Source organism: Telmatherina bonti, assembly GCF_933228915.1.
Source record: "Telmatherina bonti genome assembly, chromosome: 8".
In the NCBI taxonomy this organism is placed as follows: domain Eukaryota; kingdom Metazoa; phylum Chordata; class Actinopteri; order Atheriniformes; family Telmatherinidae; genus Telmatherina; species Telmatherina bonti.
This window is the reverse complement of record NC_136626.1, coordinates 22,477,461-22,503,134: the sequence shown is the minus strand read 5'-3', so window position 1 is coordinate 22,503,134 and position 25,674 is coordinate 22,477,461. Positions and strand designations below refer to the sequence as shown.

At 38.2% G+C, this 25,674-nt stretch overlaps 1 protein-coding gene across 2 annotated transcripts in view; it reads left to right on the top strand.

Annotated features, from left to right (window-relative positions):
- The first annotated feature begins 350 nt into the window (after nt 1-350).
- Nucleotides 351-25,674, top strand: part of LOC306759404 (myosin IXB) — a 51,937-nt gene continuing 26,613 nt past the window's right edge. For both annotated transcript variants that reach the window (XM_079245045.1, XM_079245044.1), the window contains exons 1-4: nt 351-738; nt 17,075-17,297; nt 17,382-17,601; nt 17,977-18,477. In XM_079245045.1, coding sequence (XP_079101171.1) covers nt 17,140-17,297; nt 17,382-17,601; nt 17,977-18,477 — 879 coding nt within the window. In that variant the 5' untranslated portion in view covers nt 351-738; nt 17,075-17,139. The remainder of the gene's footprint in view (nt 739-17,074; nt 17,298-17,381; nt 17,602-17,976; nt 18,478-25,674) is intronic.

Below are 25,674 nucleotides of genomic sequence, written 5' to 3'. Positions count from 1 at the left end.
AGTGTTTTTTGTCTTCAATGTATCCTCATAGGTATGTATCCTCATACCTTTTTGAAGACCCTCCATCCCACCCCCACGTGTCTCACGCCCCTCCTTCAGCATTCAGGACCATGTACGTCTATGTGAATGATAGGCTGAAGGTCTGGTCTGAACTCTTTACAGTCTATGGTCTGAACACGGAACCTCAGTGCCATCCGGGTGCACCACTACTTCCATCTAGCAGGGGGCGCTGCTGTGTAACAAACGCCTCGTAGCAACAGGGTGCCGTCATTGTATAGATTCTGCCTTTTTCCTCAACTTTTTTTTCGCCGCTTAGACTGCTGCTGCTGTTATTAAGGCAAGGAGAAAGGAAGTAGCGACAGGCTAGCTGGTTAGCCGGTCTGAAACCACACAGTCTGTTAAGAAAGAGTGGACTTTTGAGTTATTTTTCCCTCAGAAACGACACTGTGTTATTTAATGTAAGCGTGAAAGGAGGATGCGATTTATTTCTCGGTTCTTTTAATGTTCGTCCACCCCAGACTGAAAGCTTCAAACTGGTTCAACACTGAGCTTTGTCTGGGACTCTACCGTTGTTAGCCTTCTTCAAACAAGTTACTCTTGTTTCTGTCAAAAGAGAAAACAAGGAAACAGCTGAAAAGCTGCGACGTGGTTATAAATCGTTCTTCTCATCTGTCGCTTGAATCGCGGGGAATCTAGTTGAGGATTAAACCAGGACAATGAGACAAACAGCCGGGAAAGGTACGTTAAATACACACTTAACTCTTTACCAGGGTATACTAGTACATATAGCAAAGTTAATTAGTTCTTGTAAATGTTTTGATTTACTGTTGTTAAATTAAATTTTATTAACAGCTGTCATAGGACGTTATTACGAAGTGTCTTGTGACATTAACCAGTTTAATTTTACTGTCAGTCTGAGGGAGTTTTAGATCAATTTGAGTCAAATAATGGGAGGAGAATTAGTAATAACGGCACGGTCTTTTGTTTGGTCCGTGGTACATTGTAGCATAGTTGCAGCCAGTGTGTGAATGAACCGAGAATAGGCTGACTTGTTGCAGGGCAATGTCCCCCAGGCCTGGGGCTAATTGTGTCTAACCTACATGACAGTGGGCAGTTGTTTTGTTTGAGAGAATACGGCTCACTTTGATTACAGGGGAAAGGGCTTTATGAATGTTGCTGACTCAATTGTCTAGAAGAGAAGCAACTTCAACTTAACAAAATTGCCACTTGGTGGTAACTGATATTTTGTATGTCCCGCATGGAGCTAAATTTATGGCTGTGGACAGCCATGAATGTCAGTGATAGGTATAATAAAATTTAAAAAAAACAACAACAAAAAAACCGGCAATAATGTAGATGACCAGAGAAGTCTGATGCGTATTGATAACGCCTTTTGTTCTGCTATAAAGCTTAAATATTGTAATTTATTTGCACAGAGGTGACTGTAACACTGACTGTAACACTTTATCTGGCTGAGTAAAATCAACGATGACTGTCTATGTAATAGTGTGAAATGTTTGTACTTGATTCAGAGACGATCATTGATTCAATGGAGCAAAAACAAATCAAAGATCAACTCTAATTTGATAATTGATGTATTTAGAAGTTTCTGTCATACTATCTACTGGATGATGTGTGTGTGTTTGTGGGGGGGGGGGGGGGGGGGGGAAGAGATGAACTCATGTTTGTTATTGCATTTTAAAGTTTCGCTCTGCCATTTTTCCAATTTAATCATTCTCAAATACTTGTCTAACCAGCTGGAGATTTGGGACTAGGACGTTCAGGAAAGTTTAAACAAAGCGTCCCAGCAAAAAAAAAAAAAAAAAAAAAAATTGGATTTAATGACTTTTACTCAATTAATAGTTTTGTGATGTTCAATAAATGACCTTCTTTTATTATAAAATTACACTGAACAACCAGTAACATCATTTACACTTTCATTTTATTGCAGTTTCTGATACATCCATCCCAGGTTATGAGCTGATTATCAACTTTGTAAAGTGGCATATATTTACAATTTACTTATACTTTTTCCTTCCACTTTGCTAATAGATGTACTTCATTAAGACCATAACACATTAGTTTTGTACTAAATCAAAAAGCCAGTGCATTGAATGTAAATGTGATGAAACACTTTTTTTTTTTTTTTTTACCAAGTGGAGAATATATTGACAGCTTCTTAATAAAATATTTTAAATTTTATTTTATTTATGCCACCTGCAATTCTGGCATATTTATTGAATTAAATATCAAACTCCAAATGATGGAATGTTATGTAATTTTGTTTAAACAGCACAGTGTCTGTTGTAATAATACTAAAGCTGATTTGAACACAGCTGACTACATTCTTTAGTGGTAATGGGTAGAGTGAATGAGGCATGCAGGGCCATTGCAACAAGGTATTGCATGAAAATATAGGGCCTGCCTGCAACACTAGTGTTAACCAAGCATTAGCATGTTCAAGTGCCCCATATGTCGTGTTCGAAGTTGAACTAACAATACAATTTCTCAAAGTAAGGTTAAAGATTGAAATCTCCATTTGTTTAAATACCTCCTGATGAACAGGTTTTTATATAAGCCTTTGAGAAATTCAGTATGGAGGAGTTGACATGCAAGTGGATGCCAGTCTTATTCATATATGAACATATGCTCCAGATTTTTTTAAATAAAGGAACTATATTAGGCTCCCAACACTTTTTAATGTATTTTATCTTCCTACAAAAAGGTTAAAAAAATCCCTGGCAGCCCACAGAATGGCTCACTGCCTTCTATTGAAAGAAAAGGACCATATGGCCCCCTGCTAATGGTTAGTACTCTGCAAGCCCCACTACAGATCTGTGACAGTGGTTGAGGATAAGAGGGGGGAGGGGAAGGAATACCAGCAACCCTCCAGTGCAGCTTTGAGTTGACTGTTGACGCATCTTAGAGGATGTAATTGTGGGAAAACTGTGGATAAAAAGAGAACTGTTTTAAACACATCTGTGCCAGTATCTCTAAGATTAGACCAGAGGAGCCCCACTTATCATATTCAGTATCCTTACATTTCATTATATCTGCTGTCTTATAACCACAGATAATTCTCAAAATCAGTTTTTATCAACCTTAATACTCCATAGAGCCGGTTGTTTTATATATAAAAGCTGTGACCCTTTTTTTTTGTGATGCGCAAGTGTTTTTGATAAATTCTCTAGATGATTTGGATCATTGACCTGGATTACATTGTGTTGTTTCCTTAATGCAGCACTAATCAAGCTAGCTGCTTTTTGCCATTAAAACTACAACATTGCTTTACTCTCTTGTGGTTTACTGCATGAGTGTCTTTATTTTAACTGATGAACTAAGAGGTGCGAGGGCTATTATTATTTTAAGAAACTTTGTGGAGGTTGCAGCAGACCTATAAACATCTGTCTGCATATCTTATCAGCCGTATTTTCAGGGTCCTTTTTTCTTTACGATTGATTCTTTTTTCTTTACGATTTTGTTTACATGAGACAATAGACTTTCTGTCGATTGTTCCATGTAAAATGGGGATTGTATAATAAACTGTGTGTTTATAAATTTACATTTGATCATTAATTATGCTTAAAGTTTGCACAATATTCCAAACTGATTGACCTCCTCCTCTTTCCAAATGAAATAAAAATAAAAACTAACTCTTTATGTAGTGTCCCTGATCCCATTGTCTGTGAGCTCTTGGTTTTATATACCCATCCTATTATCCTTTACATGATAATTGTCCATTTTTTATCTCTGGTAGAACAAGGACAGAGGAACAGTTTGAGCTGTGATGTGCTGTGTGAGCATGGTGATAAGAAGTCCCTTAGCAGTATGTGCTGTTTCTATGTGGATCTGATGCACTTAGCTAAGTGGGCTACCTGTGGAATGACGCAGGTATCTGCAGTCCCATGGCTTTAAAGTTGAGTTTCACTGTCGACCAACTAGGTCAACTCTGTGTGTTTTCTCACATAAATACTGGGAGATGTCAACACAATTGACTGCAGATTTTATCAGCAGTTCATCACTCTTCTATGCACTATTCACCAGGTGTTTCTCCACTTGAGATGCTTTAATCTGGAAATAGTTTGGAGAATATTGGAACAGTGGAAAATAGTCTTTATTGATCACTGTGTTTCTATTCATCCTTAACTGATTTAAATGATTATCTGCTGTTTCATGAATTAAAAACTATATGACTAAACCAGATGATGAATATGTTTTTGTTTTACTGTGTTTAAAGAAGACATGGTTGATTAGAAATGATTGTTGACCATGTCTCAGTAAGCCTGTTCATGAAAGTCTCATTGTCATGGGCTTGGCAAGAACAGTCTTGTTGAGACTTGTGTTCCTATTTACATCATGCTCTGGGGAAAATGTTTGTCTGTGCTAATCAGTAACTTGCACATTATTACTGAAGTTCTTTAGCACAAAGTAAAATAATGAATTGATGGAAAACAACACACTGCTCTGTGGGTTCAGGTCCTAACTACTACTACTGGTAAATTACCAGCAGGTGCTGAAAATACTTAATTTATATCTTCTTTGCAGTTGTCAGCTAACTTGAACAAGCTTTGATTGGTAAAACTGGTCGGTGTTGTCCATTTAATTAGTATAGCAAGAAGGATAGATATATGGACATGGTGGAAGGGATAAAGGAAAGAGGAAATAGGACACTGGTATGCATAAATGTGAGCTTTTGTATATGGACAGTGTGTCAGCGACTACTTTAGTGCCGTCACAGGAATGCTCCAGGGTTTAGTTTTCTGTGCCAAGAGATTGAGAAAGAATAGCCTTGCATTCTGCAGAGACTGCTAACCTCATTTTGCTGTGAGTCTAAACCAGGTGGGGAGCAAGCATGCAAAAGACCTAAAAACTAAGTTTGGGAGAGTAGTAGTGTTTCAAATCAACCAAGTCCTTAGTAACTCTCCTAAAATCTCCTTTCAATGTGGTTAGGTGAATTTATGGGCTTTATAAATAGACCCAGCCGTAATGAAAGGGTACAAGTGTGGAAAAGCGAGACTGACTTTTAAGGAATGACCTACATTTACAGCGTTTGCTTGTTGTGTCTTAGTCCTCATTCTGCTATCATTGCAATGCCGTGACACATAAAGTTATACTGAGTGGGAACAAAACCTGACTGTGCCAAATCTGCACATTATTATTGTTATTAATATGAGTTTAGGCTGAGATAAGTCATGAGTTCAACTCAAATACACTATTCAAGACTTTCCACAGTGTCTTTTCATGTCAGTATGATTTAAGACGAATGGAAACACTTTAGGGCAGCTTGAGCACAATGATTTTGTATGAAAATCTTAATTTTGCAACATTATTATTCCTTGATTTGAGTTTTAATTTCAGTGTTTGCTTTTAAGGTGTACTTTTTCTATGTTCTTACAGTTGTCTCCCAGTGAGAGTATGGAGTGTGTCAGCCAGAAACATGCCGTAGCATCATAATGACACCAAACAAAAAAATGTCGTGTTTATGAAGGCACATAATCGACTCCACAATAATGTTTTGAAAGAAAGAAAGGAAATAATCACATTTCCCTATTGTTGCTCCTCCTGGTTAGGAACGGGACTCCTGTGTTAGTGGATAAAGACTGATTAGTTGATGGCTGTGGTGAATTTAATGAGCCTCTCCCTTTGTCCTCTCTGTGGTCACTGATCCTGCCCCTTGACTCTGGATTATGGGGAAAGAGACAACACATTCTGAGCCTCTAATTACTGTTCCCCTGCACCATAGTGTGAAATGTAATCAGTAGGCACAGGCCTTGACCGATGAGGGCCAGTAACGTCCACTATCTGGCTATTTAGAGGTACATTCACATTAACCCTTTTGATTTGAATCATAGTTTGTTTGCTCAGAAAGTCCGCTTCAGTCGGGGTATTGTGAACGCGCAAATAAATTCCAATTTGAATCAAAGAAGTGGACTTGGTCTGCCGAGAAAAGCAGGTCTCAATCTGTTTCAAGCGGACCAAATACAGGAAGCAGACTACAAAGCAAAGTGCGTTGTGGTTTCAGCACACAACATTTTGGGCAAAACCCAGCCAAAACATATGATATGGGGCGATAGGCGGCTCTGCACGGGAGAAATTGTTTGCAATCAGACGTGTCAGTACTCTGGTAAAGTTCTGATAGAATTCTGATCAACAAAAGGCCGCTAGGATCTGATGAAGCTACATTTAGCTGGCATGTGCTAGAAACCAATAGATGAGCGAGTTTTCTTCTTTGCTATGTCTCCATGAGTAATTCTTAGTGCACTCTGGTGGAGAGTAGAACGTGCTATATAAAAATTCCAATTTATTTGGTGAGTGTCCTTAGTTGACCTGTGTCCCCAGTCAGACAGAGTGTAGTGGTCTATCCTGGTCCAATTGCACCCCAGATCTAGCAAGCTCAGTTCATTTAATGTTCATCTGTGTTTTATAAAGTTCTAATTAGCAGGATCCCTTTATTGGACTGTTACTTCATATACCTAAAATCCTGCCTTCATCAGCAGGTTCAACACTGTCATATGTTTCACTTGCCACTTTGACTAAACTACAGATATCACACAGTGGCTTTGTTATACTGATAGTCAGCCCTTGAATTGTTACATGAGTTGAGGTCTTTTTGAGGGAACTTGTTAGAGATGTTGATACATTTTGTGTGTATTATGGGACAATGTACTAATGATGAGGGACATATATGTAAAACTTTGCTTCCTTTGTAGATTTGAATAAGATACTTCACCGAAGCCCTCCAACTTTAGTTATTTCATATCTAAGGAAATGAAATCGTGGTCATTCCTTACTCATTCACAAATGACATAAGAAGAATAAATTTAGCCAGGTTAGTCAGAGGATGTGAGAAACCAGGCAAAAATCAAGCCAATGTGTCAGAGAAGGGCATGAATCTGTGCAACCAGTATTTCAAATGGCACTATTGAAAGTAATAAAAATGTATTATTTTTCCAAAATAATACATTTTGTGTGTGTGTGTGTGTGTGTGTGTGTGTGTGTGTGTGTGTGTGTTTTTAAGTTTATGAAAAAAAAAGAGATATAGCAGGATAGTGATGTATGTCAGTAAACTGTACACTGTATGCATTTTAAATGTTTTGACCTTTAGCATTGATGTTGACAAGTTTGCAGTGTCACCAGGACCAACAGGTGATTATTTGAGTGGTCACTGGAAAATTTAAGGGGCCCCCAATTTAGAAAAAAAAGTATTTCATTCTGTTTATTTTATTCCTCCATTTCTTAACTTGCAATGTAAAACTCATTTTAAGTTTAACGCTACTAGATGGTACGTTAATGAAGTACTTATGGTAGGCTGATCTTAGTCAGGCAAGAGTGCTGAGGTAGTAAAAAACAGAAAATACAGCTATACTCATCTGCTGACCAGCTGTAAGTTTAACCCTTATCTTTGGTGGCATTTTTGTCTTCACCTTTTCCTGCTTACTCGTGAGAAACAGGAAGTGGAATGTGTGTGCAAATGTGTCTGAGTATAACAAAACTGGTGTTTTCAAAGTATATTTCATCACTTCCACCTAAGAATAATATATTTCATTACAGTATGTTTACTAAAAGTTAAAACATCTACATGAATAAGCTCATCATCGATGAATAGAAACAGGTGTTAGCTTACTATAAATTTTGTTACTTTTTATTTTGGTAGCAGCTAAACTAGCATTTTGCAATACTGCGTATACAAGGATCCCGTCTGTGCGCTTTTTACATGCACAGGGGATTACCGGCACTCGTCTGGTCTCCTGACACCAAAGGTTTTTTTTGCCAGTAACTGTGATTTTTAACCCAAGTTGTTCACAATGTATTGTTTTTCATGGGAAAAATGATGTTTATCCCCGGGACACATCAATGGTGAGTTTGTTTAGTCTTTTTAGATTTTAATGCAACAGGGATGCAGCACGCGTACCTAGCAACATCATAGTCTACTTGCTTTATGGCCTACCTTGTAGTTTGATTAGATTGTTTTGTGGTCATGTAAACAAAACCCTTTATGTGCTGTATATGATTTGCCTTTGATCAATGTGTCAGTCTTTGGAAACTCAAAAATAACACATTGAATGTGAACTTCCTTTTTTTTTTTGCTATATGTTAGCTCTTGATAGAGGTTTGCCATCTGGATGTACCAACACTGGGTATGTGTTTTGGCCAGTTTTGGCACCGAGAGTTGAACGTCATGTCCCAATATGCTGACTGCAGCTGAACCTAACCACTGGATGCCTGAAAGGCTGTGAAGAGTGACAGGAGAAGTGAAAGAATAAAAGCCAAGCAACTAAGAGTGCAGACAAGAGAGGCACAGAAGGGGGAAGAGATGGAAAGAAAGAGGGAAGTTGAAGGTTGAAGGAGAACGAGGCCAAGCAGAAACAGTAGACCTTGGCTATGTGCTCACTATTGGCTGAGCTGAGCTGTTCTGTTTGTTTTTTGCTCTATTTTTACCATTCAGCCTGGTCCTGGTCACTGATGAATGATTCCATATGCAAGTTACATTTCATATGACAAAAATCATCTAGTGTACTTTGGCCTGGTCGTTTAAGGGGAGTATAAAGAGACATGATGTGATCCATGAAAGAAGAAAAGATAGAAAACATCCAGCCTTTCATACAATAGCTCTGGCTGTCTTGCTTTTTCATTTAATTTTTTTTCCTAAATGGATATTAAACTTTGAAGTTCACTCTCCATTTACTGGGTGATATCCCTCTTTCTTGCTTCTCCTTGTGTTGTGCACCTCCAGATATGATCAGTGTTGAGATTGGGGGAAAAATTCATTGTGTCCACCTGTCTGGACTTTGGTTTTTCTGTTGAACAAAGAAGAGTGTGCGTCTGCATGTGACGTGAACTAATGGTGGAAGTAAGGGATTTTGAATAAGTATGTACTTGGTGCAGTGCAGTGACTATTCTGGTCTTACAATGGAGTCATGTGTTTGGGAAGTGTTTTTAGTGCTGGATAGTCCACATGAGTGAGTGTGTACAATAATCCCCTCTGTCTGCCTCCTTCCCCTCACTTCCTTTTCTCCGCTCTTCCTGATTTCTGTTTGCAGCTGCCTCACATCTTCAGATGACCTACTGTATGTGTGTGTGTGTGTGTGTGTGTGTGTGTGTGTGTGTGTGTGAGATTGTGGTTTATAAAGCTAAATGGGGAGGAAGTGTTTCCTGAGCTGGAAACTATCTTAAGCAGCAACTAATATCAAATGCACATGGTATATTGTATCCACTTGAATTAAAATAAAATATGCCACTTTTTAGACTTTGTTGTTTTGATTCAGTGGAAGATGGTTTTAATTACCATTAATGAGGACACTGAAACCTGTTTATCGCAACACATTTTCATCAATATCAAAATTATTTAACTTTTTAACCATTTACTCCCAGTCAGACTAATCATGAACTCTGTACTGTCAGTCTTTCCAAATCCAAATGTAGCAATCAGTCCATCTAAACCAGGGTGAGGCAAGTTAGATCATTGAGAGCTCCAGTCCTACAAGTTTTAGATGTTTTCCTGTTTCATCACACCTGATTCAAACAAATGAGTCACTGAGCAGAACTTGATAAGCTCTGGGATCGAGCAGGGAAACATCTAAAACCTGCAGGACTGCATCTCTCGAGGCCTGAAAACTAATTTGCCTATCTAAACTATACTAACTGAAATTTAAGTGGAGCCAGTCCTACTGTCAGATGCAACCAGTCAGTTTTTCTAAGTTATTGTTATTATTGTGAGTTGTTTTTTATTTCTTTTTGGAAGTTTTGAGACAAATTTGAAACTTCCGAGCACAGCTCCATAATAACTCCCTACAATTATTCAGTTTCCTGACAAGCCATCACTTGTCTGACACAATTACATAACATCACAATGTAAGTGAAAAATGTCATAATTTTTAGAAGTATTACATAATGCGGACCGGTGTTATTTATGCATCTCTATAAATGTGTCTAATACTTAAAAAAAAAAAAAAAAAAAGGGATTATTCCATGTTGTGTGTGTGTGTGTGTGCTGCTGTTGTAAACAAGTGTATTAGTCCAATATAGCTGCAACAATAGATCTGGAAAACCCTCTGGAATTTACCGTCACCATCAGACGGCATGGGATCCTAAAATGAGCCCACTTTGGAAGCAGATGCATTAAATCAGCCATGCCATGGCCTTGCCAGTCTGGGGTATTTTACATGAACACTGCTTTGAATACAGAATTTTGCTCATTACGTTTATTCAAAACATCTATTTCTATCCACTGCTTGCCATACCCAGTCTTACCCATGTATAAATATTTGGATGAAGGAACCTTGGGATCTAACTGCGAGTAAGACACATATTCAAACTTGGTATTCTTTGGGAAAAAATTGTACTCACATGTGCTTATAAATTCTATGCTCACTGTATAGAATAATAAGAGTGCCACAAAAAAGAATAAATCTGAATCTAAATATTTCCTTTTACATTAAATCCATTGATAAAATAACTTGCATGAGTGTGTGGCAAACGTCACGGTAACTGTTGAGTGTTCCATCTGTCAAACTGGTTTGTGATCCAAAAGCATGAGGAGATCGATGAATAAGGTACTTAGGCTACAGACTGTACAGATGCCACGGACATCCACTGGTCAGGAGTTGGAATGAAATTTGAAGGACGTATTGAATCAGTCTTTCCTTCAGAGCATGATTCTTCTCCACTGTCTTCTACTCACTAAGGCTCGGCATCTGGACTGAGTTTAAAAAAGCAATACCAAATGTTAAGCAGTGGGAAGCTGAAGGGGTGAACCGTGGGGGGGGGGGTCAAAGGGCCAGCACTGGAGGGGTAAAATTGAGGTAGATTCTGTGATGCGACATGAGAAGTAGAGGGAAAGGAACACACTTGAGGCAGCAGTTAAAAGCACAGTCGTGCAGCAGCAGAAGATAAGTGGCGAGTCATGCGGGAGTAGTGTAAGGCTGTACCCAGGCCTCTTGGATTACAGACTTGCAGTGAAATGTACATGATATAAGAGTTCATAAATCTGTGGCTAAAAGTAATATTGTATTGCCGCAAGCAAACACAGAGCAGACATGTAGAGAGGAGTGGTACAGTCATGATTTTAAATGGTTTAAAATTAGGTTGCAGCCAGCTCCAACTATTGATGCTGTTTTTCCTCATCCCTTGGCATGGAATGATGTGTTATGTGGGGTCGTGCTTACCTCCAAGGGGTGTCAGAGAAACAGTAGGGCGCTTTAGTCTGTCAATACATGACTTTGACACATGATATTGGAAGTGGGAGATCAATGTAGCTCGTTCAGCTGGCCGTGTTAATTGATTAGCTCTGTCCATCACATTTATGGTAATTCAGTGTGTCAGACAGCTGGCTAGCTTGCATTTAGCAGTGAGCGGTCAGTGTCATGGTAGAAATGGCATAGTAAAGTTTATCATCATAGGTTGAAATTTATGATCTTTAATCATGTTTCTTTGTTGTTGGTTTTTTGTTTGTTTTGGAAATTTGTTTAATTCCAGTAGCTTCCTTCTGGCCATAGGAAAGATAACTCATGCCTTTGCTCAACCATGAGCAAGGTTTACGTTTATAATGAATAGGGCAATATCACCATGTCAAAGACTGGATCCCTGTGGCTTCTCTCTTCTTTATGCTTTCCTTTAGATACAGGCAGCAGATGTTCCTCAGGTCTGGTTTTATTGTTTGTGGCTAGCCATCCTGGGAGCTGACTTGAAGACATAGGCTGGGGGAGGAGATGATCTTTGAGTGCCCTTTTTCTCCCTTTTTTTCTTTGTAGTTCTCTCTATCTGTGTTTGTCTTATTTAACCCAGTTGATGTCTGCTGGATGAGTTAATTCCCTCTTTTAGTATTGGTCCCTTCTAAACAAAGGACAGCATATTTAATTAGGCCACATGGCTCTAATAGTAGGTTACTGAACTATTCGCAGCCATTCTGGCTGCAACTGCTACCATCTACAAAAACCTAAGCCTTAAGGCTGATTTACCACCACTCAGCCGCAGCAGGAGCAATCTCTCTCCATCAGTGCATGTATGAATCTTTTAGGGAACATAAGTCATAAACCTTAGGGAAAACACATACAAAGAGACACACACACAGTGAATCTGTACCTCCCTTGTTTCTGTCTCACATTGTGCCCAAGGGACAATTGTGCCTACTTTGGCAAAGAGCCAGCCCCTCTCATCTCCATTAGGTCATGCAGAGAGAGTTGTAGTGGTGATAGATACTTCAGTGGCCCCAGCTCCACTTTCCCTGGGGAGAGAAAAAGTGCTCAGCCTGCATCAATGCAGCTATTGCAGAGATGCATCCTCAGAATGTAAATGAATCTGCATGTTTTCATGGGTGAGAAATTTATCGCAAAACAAAACACAAATGTGCATATGTTTCAACTTCACCTTAAAAAGCCAAAAACATAGAGAAAGTCAACTTTTTCTCACACGGTCTACATCATTATATTAAAAAGTATTGAATATACTTTGATAAATAATAAATTTTCCTTTCTTTGTATGTAAACATGTATTACAGCTGGTATGTCAAGTATTCTGGCATTGTAAGATATTACTGGATTTAAAAAAAAAAAAAAAAAATTATTGGATTTCCTTTCCAAAACAATTCTAAAATAATTTGAGAATTTTTTATTAAAGATATCATATTCCTTATAACATCATGTGTTACTGCAATCACAGACAGTTTTCCACCTCTGTGTATTTGCACAGAAAGGGTGTAGCTCAGGGTTAGCAGAGCAACAGGTTTAGCACTTTATCCATGTCTGCACAGGATGTATTTACCACAAAGGGGGAGCTGTAGGTTACCATGTTTTGCATGTAAAATTGTTACAGTAAATTTGATAAACATGGGTTAATAGCACTGGTATGTAGACAGTTAGATAGGTTATAAGATAATTTGAAATGTTTTCTTATATGTTCAGTAATGTTTCAGTAATATTTACAATTGAGTCAAAGTTATATTGATGGTGTTCAACTCGTAACCATTAACTGGACTAAGCGGTTTGCAAAATGAATGAATGAATGAACTCTTAACCCTACAAAAATTTTGTAAAGTAGTGTTAAGTGTTCAGACCTTAAACTTCCTGCCATTTACTCTTCACTGTAATGTTGTATAAACTACACCAGGCTAAAGTCTTTGGTATACAAGATTGGACGGAAGCTTTTAATTATTGTCAGTGTCTTTAACAGACGCTAGGATACTCATGTCTGGGACTAGTTACGTAAATTAACAGTGGGAGATCCTGACTCATGAGATCTGTCGGGATCGTCTAGTAATGTTGTAATGGAAATCAGAGTTACTATATGTTTGGTCTACAAACATATGACTAACATCATACCTAGCTTCCTTTTACATTTTTCTGAGTTGAATGTGTTTTGAGCTGCTGAAGAAGCAGCCCAAAGAAAGGAAAACAGGATTAACATTATATAGACATAGATGGCGTGTAACATTTGAAGTGTGTTTACCCAGAGTGTGTCATTGAGTTATTCACTCCCTGCCTGATATTTGAGTCAGGCGCTAGTGTCTCACCAGTGACTTGCTGCTCTGTTTACAGTCTGACTCTTGAGTATGAGTGCATGTGTTGGCCTGGGGAGGTCCATTAGGAAGAAAATTTACAGTCTGTAGCAGAATTCGAGCATAACACTCTTGTAACCTCTTGTGCATCTGTACATGAGATCATAACCCTACAATAACTATCCTTATAAAGGCCAAGTATATCTTTTTTTTTCCATGCTAATTGTTACTTGAGACTTATAACCACTTGTCCTCCTCTTCATTCATTCCTGCATAGAGGTATTAGGGTGAGCAATATCTAGTTGGCTCACTTTTGCCATTGAGTGTCAAAGTGTCAATGTATTCCTGTTTGCTGCCAACTACAGCATTATAATGATTCAGGGCTTCTTTTAAACAGCAGTTTTTCCCTTTTCTATTTTGTCAGGATATTATATTGCTGTGGACAGTCTTATGGGTATACAGTCATAATTTTAGTTTTTTTGTTTTAGAAAATCTTGTATAATAACCCATAATAGTCAGTGGTACATGCATAGCTTTGAAATATTGAATCCCGACAATTGTTTATTATGGCTCCTCTGTTACAGGGTTTGAAATCCTTGTGCAGGAACTTATGTGATCTCTAGAAAAAAATTAATTAACGTTATAAAGATTCTTGCTTGTCTATGAAAAGTTTGATATCTGCCAATGTCAATACAACTAAAGTACTTACTTGGAAGGATGCCCAAACATTTGTGCTTGCCACCTTTTTTTTTTTTTTTTAATAGTAGGATTTAAAAATCTGTGTTTTCCTGCTGTTCCACTTGTATTCTTTCTTTTCTAATTTAAAAAATACACCTAAAAATGCATGTCAAACCACAAACTCTTGAGAGACATTTCTGTGTGTATAAGTATGCTAGCTCACTGGTAGTCAATTGTTTTGTCTGGGTAACGAGGGGTTAGGTTGGATGAAGTCGCTAAGTTCAGTGGGGATGAGCAGTACCTGCTATTTAATAAGAAATGTCAGGTTTAAGGAGCTTGTTAGTTGTTGATTCCTCCGACTGCTCACCATAAGCGGGTACACATCTTGTCCTGTACTTTGCTGTCTCCCCATCAACCCCCAGTAAGCAGCTAAAGTGCCAAGCTAAGCCTACACAAAGCAGACAACCCAGAGTCTTATCTGTGGAATGCTGGGCATCGTCAAGAGGATCTCCTCTGCAGGGAGGAAGCTGTATTATCTCAAAGCCTCTGTCTCCTTTGATTGTCCCCTGAGACCTCTCCATTCTATCTCACTTTTAGATGTTTACCTTTCTCCCCCTCTATCTTCCCCCATTGTCCCTCATTTTTTTGGCTCTTTTTAGTTTCTTTTTCCCCCATGAGAATCAAAACTTGAGATTATATCTTTACAACTGACATGCAGCATTATATATGTGTTTTTAAACTATTTGGAGAAAGCAGCTCAGGAGTTAAAGTGACAAATTTAAAGCAGACAGAACTCATGATGGAGGATAATGAGGATGCTGTTCCTTTGTGGTCTCTGCAGTTTTGCATGCCTTGGCATTTTACAAGCTTACATGCTTTTGGGCTTGTGGTCAGCTTGCTTGGCAAATGCACAATATCATGAGTCTCAAGTGGCTTTATTTTTCCTTTTGATTTTTATTTTCTTTTTTTTCCTGTAAGCAGAGTAAGTTTTAAGATGTTTTTGTTGTTGATGTTTCTACGCTTAATCAATAAAATGTTAATGATTTGACAAAGAGATTAAATTTACATTTTGTATGAAAGTAAAGGAAATCTAATAAAGACATTCCAGATATGCTGGATATGTACACCTCACGATTTTGCTCTGTAGAAGCACCATGTGGTTTAGTTGAGTGAGAACCTGTGGGGCTATCATTCATCAAAAGTTTGCATTACAGTGTATTTGCTTTAAAAGAGTTTATTTTTGTCTAAACTTATTAATTTGAGCCCTCTTTCACTGATCAATTCATAATTGTAAATCAGTCATTCCAAAGTGTGAAATAGTCCCAACAAACTTCATTTTAAAACGCAAGTATGATGCATTAGGTGAAAATGCATCATACTTGCAATTTCTTTGGACCTGCTTTCCATTGTCCCCCTGCCTGTAGTATTTTTTATATTTCAAATATAGAAACTAAACTCCCTTCTTATTTATAAAAGTAAACTATGAGGCTTTGTTCTTACAGAATCAACTCTGGATCCGTTTGCCAAAGCAGTGCAAGTCTGCAGGCCATGCAGCAATTTAGAGTCTTTTCCAAGTTTCCCCAGAGGGGCTTTTTGTTTACGTAGCGGGCATTTCTCATTCAAAGCCATGCAACATGATCTATCATTAGACCAAACCTTACCCAGCCGCTGTGTGCTTCACACTTAACTTTAAATCACAGTTTTGTGAAAGATTCTTCTCTGTGTTGATGACTGAAAGGCTATCATCATACAGTTCTGGCAAACTAACCACAACACTGGCATTGTTTAGTATTTTGGGTGTTGGCTAAAGTGTACAAAGTAGTTATCATTGTATCCTACCCCACTCTGGTGCAGCTGCAGAAATATGTTAATTGTGTGTTAATGGAGTAAGTTTATTATTATAAAGTAGTACACACACACACACACACACACACACACACACACACACACACACACACACACACACACACACAGAGAGAGAGAATGGCAGTCCAACAAATTGTGTATGTGATCTTTTTTGGGTGGAAACCTTTTTGTTAGCAAGTCACTCGCGGTTCTTGTGATTTATTGTTATGCAGAGCTGCTGAACCCACTTTATTTTGCCATAGAAGTTTACTATAATTTTATAAATCTTATCACTTACATCACTTCAGAAACTAGATGCATACACTGGTGAACGTCTTGCTTCCGAGAGTAACACCATTTGTGGTTTAGCCCTTGCGCTCTCGTTTTTGTGTCTGTGTTGTCATCACCGAGCGGAAAGTTTGAATTTCTCTGCACAATCTGCAGCAGCAATTTTAAGTTTCAGCAGCAAAGTTATTCATATGATATCTGAGCATGTGAGCTGCGTACGCCTTGAAGCTGCTCTAATACATGTAAGGAAACGGCAAATGAAAAAGTGGTTGGACTCACTCCACAAGTAACCTGGACCTAACCCTTTTTTTCAAGTAAAGCAAAGGCAGTTTACAAATTGCCATTGGTCTTAATGTTTTATGTCACACTTTGTTTTTAGTTAACTCCCAAAATGCATTTTCTATCTTGACTTCTGCTTTAAAAAAAAAAAAAAAAAGTTCTTAGATAGGGTTATATTTTTGTAATCATCTAGATGTTTCTTGCTAATAAAATTTACGTGCTTTAAACACATAAATAAAAAGGGCCTTTTAGAGGATGAACGTATCACAGGCATCAGGTGTCACATTGATAATTCTTTTCATAGAAATACAGTTTTGTTTTGTTTTGTTTTGTTTTTTTAACTTATTTTCCTTCGTAGGTTAGAGACTAGTAGCTGCCCCTAACTCAAGCCAGTTGTCCCCTAACCATTTGTCTCCAATGTTGCGCCATGATCGGTGTAGATTTATGACCATTAGATTTATTGTTGCTTATCAGGTTGTCTGTAATCTTTAGGTGCTGCGTGGTAAGACAGAAGTAGCGGCTGTGCGGCATGGTGAGGCCACTCCCCCTGGCTCAGAATGAGTGTCAGAGATGGCGCTGCCACCATGGCAACGAATACAGGTGGAGGAGGAGGGGGAGGTGGATTAGCTAGCCCCAATGATCATGATGGCCGCACATACCTGCTTCAGATTTATCCACGGTTGCCAGCCCAGTCCTCCAAGTGCTGCAACCTCAGGTGAGTGCCTGTCTGCATCATAGATAAAGGATGTATGCAGAATCATGTTTTCTGTTGATTAAACCATGTTTTTACTTTCATCAGAGTTCAGAAAGATGCAACAGCAGCCTCTGTGATCTCAGATGCTGCTACGGTACTGGGGCTGGACCCTGGCCGTCTTTATGTACTGGCAGAGGTAAAGGAATGTGGTGGGGAAGAGTGGGTACTGGAGGCTGGAGACTTGCCAGTGCAGAGATTTCTGCTGTGGCCTCGAAAAGCCCAGGAGCAACATCCTCAGAGCCTTGGTTTTTACTTCTTACTACAGGTAATGTTGATGGGTTACAGCTTGTGTTATAGTCTAAATTATAGATCTTCCCTCTATCTAAAATTTGCATTGTGCTTCCTTTTGCTCTTTCTTCCTCTTTGTGGATATTTTTAGTGAGAAACAAAACCAAGAAACACTTCTTAGGATATAAGCGACACACCAAAAAATGGAAAATGTGTTTGGATTTTTTTTTTTTTCTTATAAAAGTAAATTGGCTGCAAAATATAATTTCCAAGCACAAAATGTAGCATTTGAAATGAGTGAAAAGTTGTTGTTGTTTTTTTTAATCATCTATGATATCCCATCTGAGAATATATTAACCTGTTTAAGAACAAACCCTAAACTAACTACTTTCTTTTTCTGTGTTTGATTTAGGAGAGGAATCATGATGGCTCCATCCATTATGTCCACCTCCCACCCTTGTCTAAGGAACAGGAGCTCACTGTCAGGGGCTTCCTCCCCCCTCCCCAGGATGATTTTGCAGACCTCTGCAACCTGCCTGTCCTCAATGAGGACAGCATATTAAACAATCTGCGCACACGCTTTCACAAGAAAAAGATCTACACCTATGCAGGCAGCATCCTCATTGCCATTAACCCCTTTAAGTTCCTGCCTATCTACAACCCTAAATACGTCAAGATGTACGATAACCACCAGTTGGGCAAACTAGAGCCTCATATTTTTGCTATCGCAGATGTGGCCTACTATGCTATGCTTAGGAAGAGAGTCAACCAGTGCATTGTTATCTCTGGGGAGAGTGGTTCTGGCAAGACCCAAAGTACCAACTTCCTGATCCACTGTCTGACAGCACTTAGCCAGAAGGGATATGCCAGTGGGGTGGAGAGGACTATTCTAGGAGCTGGACCAGTCCTAGAGGTAAGATGCAAAAACACGTAACAACTGGGCTAAAATGATATTTGTTTGTTGTTATATGGTTAATGTACCAGTGAGGGCTGGGTGATATGACCAAAATCCCATGTCCCCATATCGCTCATTTTATATCCCCATAGCAATATAACATTGTTTGTGTAATTTTGTGTCAGTCATCAGTTACGTGTCAGATCTGCTTGGCAATGGCAGCAGTGATCTCCTTCCTTCAGGGCCAACTGTAGCCGTATGACATTTCACGTGGAAAAGCCTGTTGCAGCGTTTGCGTCTGGAGTTTATTATGAGCACTTTCGCCACTATTTGACGCTGCTTTTTCGGATTTTGCTTGTTGACTCTATTCTTTATTCTGTATTTTTTATCCCGATTCTTGTGCAGGAGCTAAAATGGGTTACTGGTAGTTGTGTTGGAGTCCGTTGTCGGGACTGTGAGCTAGTCTGTTGTCGGTTCCATGTTAGTCTTTTTATATCTAAACTGCATCCATGCAACAGAAATTTCCCCTCTTTTATGAACAAACAGTTTTGGTTGGCTGGTCATCTTTTACTGTATTATCCTGCTCTGAAACATGTCTACTACGGTCTTTCTCCATGTTTATTTTTATATTGCAGCGTGCATGCTGTAAAGGGCATCTTCATGTAAAATACTGCAGTAAAGCACCTTATTGTGGCGTAAACGATAGAGCCTCATATGAAACAAAAGGCATTTTCTATCGTCCAAACGATATATATATATATATATATATATATATATATATATGTATATGTATATATGTATGTATGTATGTATGTATGTATGTATGTATGTATGTATGTGTGTATATATATATATATATATATATATATATATATATATATATATATATATATATATATATATATATATATATATATGTCATATTACCCAGCCCTAATAACAGACACCTAACATTTGTAGAAAGCAGCTCTTGTTGAATTTAGTGTAACCTATCTTTGTTCAAAGCCTGCTATGATCTGTTTTGAGAGTGGATGAAGATAGTGTGGAGAAACACTAGTATAAACAGAATAGGTCAGTGAAACTAACTATATGGTATCATGATAAAATAGATGCGTTTTCATGTGCTGAAAAAATGGCACCTGAAACCATGCTAAAGCACTCCACTTATTTCTTTTGCTCTAGTTACAACTCAACTGTAAAATATTTTCCTCCTTTAATGAAGTGAAAATACTTAGATGGCTTTGTAAGATAATGAATATTCCTATGACACGCTGTCATTCCTATGATACTACTGTCAGCAGTTTTAAATGTAAAAATGATGGTATCTGATCTTATGACTGTTCTGAGTAAATGTGCTTTCAGGCTCTTAATGTCCTCATGAAAGTCTTTTAACTGAATAAAACTGTAAGAAAGAAGAAATGAAAAAAGATCCGGGGAAGTTTCTGTTAACCCCTTCATGTTGCTGTGTGCCTGTGAAAATGTTAGAATCTAGAAAAGATTGGGGTGTTCGTTTTCTCTTGGTCTCCTCCTACTGTGTTAGCTTTAATCTTGGTTTCCTGAGGGTGATATGTTTTTGTCTCTGTTTCAAGTCAGGCAACTTTGCTCCTCTTCCTGCTTTCTTTTCTGTGAGAAACTGTATGCTTGTGCTGACTCGCTCTCCAACTGCTAACAGACCAGTACAAACAAAAACTATTACCAAACAGAAACACCTGCAATGGCACCAAAATAAATTTTAACTATGTAGCCTGGAAAACATGGCCATCATCACACAGAGCAGATCATGAGTTAAGTGCTCTGTGAGTGTATTTGTGTGTGAAGACTAAAATAACTTGCATAATTGTGTAACATTAGAAGGAAGAAGGTTTAGCTGTGACATTAGACCACAAAGAGCTAAGTGACATCAGAAGCTTTGTCACTGATGTTTAGATTAAAAAGAGATGGGTATTTTTGGTGAAGTTGTGAGTGACGTGAACTTATTACAGTAACTGGGTGAAAAACACCTGGCTTCTTGTCTGGTGGTTCTCAGATCTACTTAAGTAGATAGTAGATAATACTGTGTTCTAACAACAAAACTACATTCTGAATAATTGTGTTAAATGAGCTTTGATAGTGATTAGGGTTTTGATGTAATGGTTAGCAGCCTTACAGCTAGAAGGTCACTGGTTCAAGCCTTGGCTGGGGGGAGTTTGGACAGTGGCCTTTTCTGTGCTGAGTTTATATGTGTGAATTCTCACATTCGCTGCACTAAACTGTTCACTGTATTTCAGCACAGATGGACATATGCATAATCACTGGTGATGTTCACACTCATGTATATATGTCATTATGCTGTCCTCCATCATCACATTGTATATCGAATGTAACATTAACTCAAGTTAACTGCACAAGGCCCCCTCATTTACGAATCAGACCCTAACTGGGTTTTTTTTTTTCATATGTATACTTTTGAAAATCCTTTTCATTTAATTAATAGCTAGTTATTTTATGGCCGTGCTAAATCATACTTATTAGAATCCATTCCTGATTGTGCTTTTTCAGCTCTGAGAAAACTTTTCTCAAGTTCAGTGCGTAAATGTTTCTGTATTTTGAATTTATGTGCTAATATAATCATAAAATCTTAAGATAACTAAATGGACACAGTTTGATTTATATGTTATTGCAATATTTGGCATGAATTTATTGGCTAGCTTTTATGAAGTAGTAGTAGTAGTACTAGTAGTAGATGTATACCTTTTAACAACAGACATAAGAAAGGAACATTAAGAACAGAACATATATCAGATATCATGCTGCATGAATAAACCGCTTCCTGCTGCTTGGATGATTCCAGCAATGTGATGAGACCTAGCAACATAGCATCCACTGACACAGCTAACAGGTGTGTGTCCCTCCTCACCCTCTGTCTCTAAAGATGGCTTAAAGTCAGTCTGACTCATCCTTACAAAGAGTAGTAAGTTGCAATTACATTTCTACTGACAGGGTTTTAGTATGTTGTCTGCTGCAGATGTTTCCTTGGTGTTTTAAAAAGTTTCACAATCTAATGCAGGATCAGTTTGATTCAGCTCTAAAAGCCTTTCTTTAAAATGAGCTTAGAGTACCTGTACAGGTTAGTTATGAATGTTCTCCACGTTTGCTGTTTGACTGGATGTAGATGTTTAAGTTCTAAGAGCATGATGGAAACGCCTGTGCTGAACATCTGTTATTCTATGGGAAATGTGATCTGTGGTGCTGAATGCATCTCTCATAATATAGCTGTTTAGGTTAGTAACTGATCTCAGTCTCAGTCAGGCTGTAATTTAATTATAAAGTCTAATTTTTAGATGAGATTACAAGAGTTGCTTTGCTTTTCATGAATGAAAAATGAAATTTTCTGTTTTGTCTGTTGGTCCCAGCTGATATCAGGTTCAATTTCAGGCTCAGTGTCACAAAAGTCTTTTGTTGTTGTTTTTTTTTTTCAACAGCAGAGGAAAATCCTTTAATGATATTTAATAATGATCTTCTTTAAAATGGATCAAATATTAAATTATTAATCTTAAATTTGGCTTCTTTTAAATTAAAACTTCACTCGATAAAATGGCCCATTTCTCATTGAATTATTGCTTTTTGCTTTGATCACAGGTAAACTACCAAACTGCTCCATCTTATTCAAGACAAGACAGACATCTTGCACCTAAACACCACAAACCACATCAACGAAATAGTTTTTGCCACACAAATCACTGCAGAAACTAGAACATTACCTGGCTTTAACAAGCCTGCTTCTACCTTAAAGGTGAAGTAATACAACAGTATTTCATTCGATAAGAATTCCTCAAAGTATGTGGCAAAGAACACAATCAAATTTATTGTCTCTTTTTTTTTTTACTTCTTAATGAATACATCAGTTTTTAATGTCATGTAATCATAATTGTGGGAATGTGTCGTGCCAGTAACATATTTGGTGGCACAAACATATTTGACCCCAGATCACATGGTATTTGAGAGTTCTTCCTGTTTGTAAGTTAGGATAAATGGCAAGGGTAAAAATGCAAAACAATAAATTAAAATTGTGCCTAAGAGGACAAAGAGAAGATCTATCAGATTCTCTCTGCCTTTGCCTGTGTACAATCACCTGAACAATGTGTAGAGCAAAAGCAAAAATCCCAGTTTTGGATTTAGTTTAATAGCTTCTCTCGTTGCAGCAAATAAATGACTCTTGGTCCTGATCTGGAAGTAAATCTCCACATACTTTTCAGTTTTATTTCACAGTAATGTGGCCAAAATTAGACCTTTAGCCATAAAAGCCTTTTGTGGAATGTGGTTTTTTTCAAAGTACAAAATGGAGCTGAAAACCAAAAGTCCCTGATTTATTAAAGAAACTTCTTTGGAAAACATAACACATAATCTGTTCAAAATCAAACAGATTTTCAATGGAAGTTGGTCAGAAGCTGTCAGTGTGAAGCTAGAGACAAGATAGCCACATAGGCAGCTACAGTAACACGCACGTAGTGTTTTCATGTGTGATCATTCACATCTCCATCCTCTCCAGAGCATCTGAATTCATGCCTGAGCTTTCAGATGCGTGCTTTCCGATACATTAAAATAAAGTGCACCACAGGTCCCTTGATGTGTGTCAGTCTGTCAAATTCTCTGGTTCTGGAAGACAGATCGTGGAATGAAAGGGGAGGCGATGAGGTGATATTTTTCCCCTCCATCAGCACAGTTCTAGTCCCTTTGGCAGACTTGCTGCCACTCTGCTACTCACTCTTCTAATCCAGTGTGTGTGTCAGCCCAGCTCAGAGCTGCGGTTGCAGGGCCAGACAGGGAGACGGCTTCGGACTTCTCTGGTCTGGTCAGCGGAGGTTGAGACTGGGTTGCATCTGGGACCAGTCATGCAATCATTGTGCATGTTGAAAAGCAGTGCATTTCCTCTTGGCATCATCATAGGATGTAATGGTACATTTTACATTATAGGGTTAAAAGATTAATGGAGACTGATGCCTGTGAAGTTTTTCCACAGTATTTGGTGCAAAGGAATTTTCCCTGAGAACTGATGTAAAGATATTTTGTGCGTCTTACTCATAAGATATCTGACATAAAACAAAACTTGCATTATTATCGAAACCCGGAAGTAGTCTTGCGACACAAAACAGTTTATGCGGGATCTTTATGGACAAGCTTCATTTCTGACATTATAGAAATTTTTTTTTTTAGAAAGTTTATCTGATGAAGTTTTGCTTTGACATAAGGATTTTCTTTTTTCTTTCTTTCTTTTTTTTTTTTTTCCCAGTGAAGGCTGATTAGATTATAGTGGTCCAAAATGTGTGGTTATGCCTTTGTGTGTTTGCACGAGCCACAGTGGAGGTCTTGAGGCCTGGGAATCAAATTTTAAAGAGATGAGATCATCATTAGGGGTGCTTTGGTCATGTGTCGTGTTAGTGGGAGATTGGATAGCGCCAGCCTGAGACAATTTGGAAATGTTGCTTTCCTACTTTTAAGTGTGTTGGCTCTGTTATTTTAACATTACTATTCAGACTTACTCATTTGTCCTAGTTTGTCTTGAAAATTACTTTCAAGGAAGATTGTGTTTAGCTGTTTCAGGGCTCTGAACACAGAAGCCTCGTGCCTGCATCAGAGCTCACAAACACAATGAGTACATAAACTGGTTTGACTGGTTGATCCTCTGTCATGTGGTTACATGTTACGTGTCTCTGTATTATTTTGCTCAACTTTGAAGTTTGCTTGTTCTTAATGTAAGCAAAAGCTGCCTCTGTTTCCTCTATGTGCTCAGCTGCTCTCATTTTAATATCAAAGTGAAGTTTATTACCATTTAGGTTGCTTACTTGGGATATTATCAGTCTCTTATGCCCTTCAGATATGATTTACTAAAGAAATCTGTATTCTGTAGATGTGTTTTCTCCTCATGTACATGTGAAGCTCTTGATGTGATGAAGGATTAAATAATTGTTGATTCTTTCACCCACCAAATAATGTAATCAATTTTAAAGAAGGAAATCATCTGCTCCATAGTAAATACCAGTACTGTGTATATTTGCCTTTTTTTTTGGTAGTATAAGTAAAGGCTGATATCTAGATTTTAATGACTCCACAAATGAGACCTCTCACCCAGTAAATACATGTGAAAACTGTATGTCAATGTAAAACTATCCTGGAACAAGTTAAGAGCTGAATACGTTGCACCTTTTCAGATGATCAGCTGCTAATATTATCTATACAGTAGCCTTGTAACTTTGGACACATTCCTGCTCTCCAGGCTCCTCCATGCCACTTTGTCTTCCAGCTTCAGACAGGAAGTTCCTGTCACCCGGAACCCTTTAGCAGGAAGCAGCTACGACACAGGAAGTAAAGACAGTAGTTCCCTCTGCTGTTAGCTCAGAGCCTTGAAGGGTGTGGATAGACCAGAGTACTGTATTGTTGTTCAGGAAGTGCAGAAAAGTAACTGGCCATTCCTTCTGCTGTTCTATTGTTTATCTCTTGTGTGTGAGTGGGTGGGTGGCATTGTATATAAGTCTGGGAAAAGCTGGCATTATGGGGTTTTAGTCACCAGGTCATGCCCATGAATCAAATGTACTCACAGACAGATATGTATACTCAATCTACCATGGCAATATATCTGTTACAGTGCTGGGTTGTGGGATATATATACAATATTTACAAATACATTCCTGTAATCATACTATTTAGAATCTCACTGGAATGCAGAGCATGCCTCTCCTTTCAGGCCATTCTCGTTGTACATGTAGCAGCAGGCTGTAGACTTCTTCATGGTCTATTCGTAGTACCAAGACCACACCACAAGCTGGGTTTTGATGTGGTACTCATCTAGACATGGGTGGAGCTGCTTTAAATGTCTTCAATTTAGTAAAACAGAAGACCACAAGAGGAGTTAAAGTGGTACTTAAGGCTCTATCATAACTACTGAAATGGTTTATATCTGACATTGTTCTGTACTTTGACTAGCTTAGTTTGATCTCACCTGTATTATTGCTTGATGTTTTTAGGCTTCAGAAGCAAATCCATCTCTACTATGAATCTAAATCATACAGATTTCAGATGTTGGTTTTAATTTATTTCAACATACATGAAAAGACATCCTGTGAAAATAATTAGTTAAATGACAGACCTACATTCTTATTGAGTCCAGAGTTGAGGCTTCACATCCACGTGGGCTTTATTTCATGTTTCATTTGATAGGGATAGGATAGGGATGTTTAG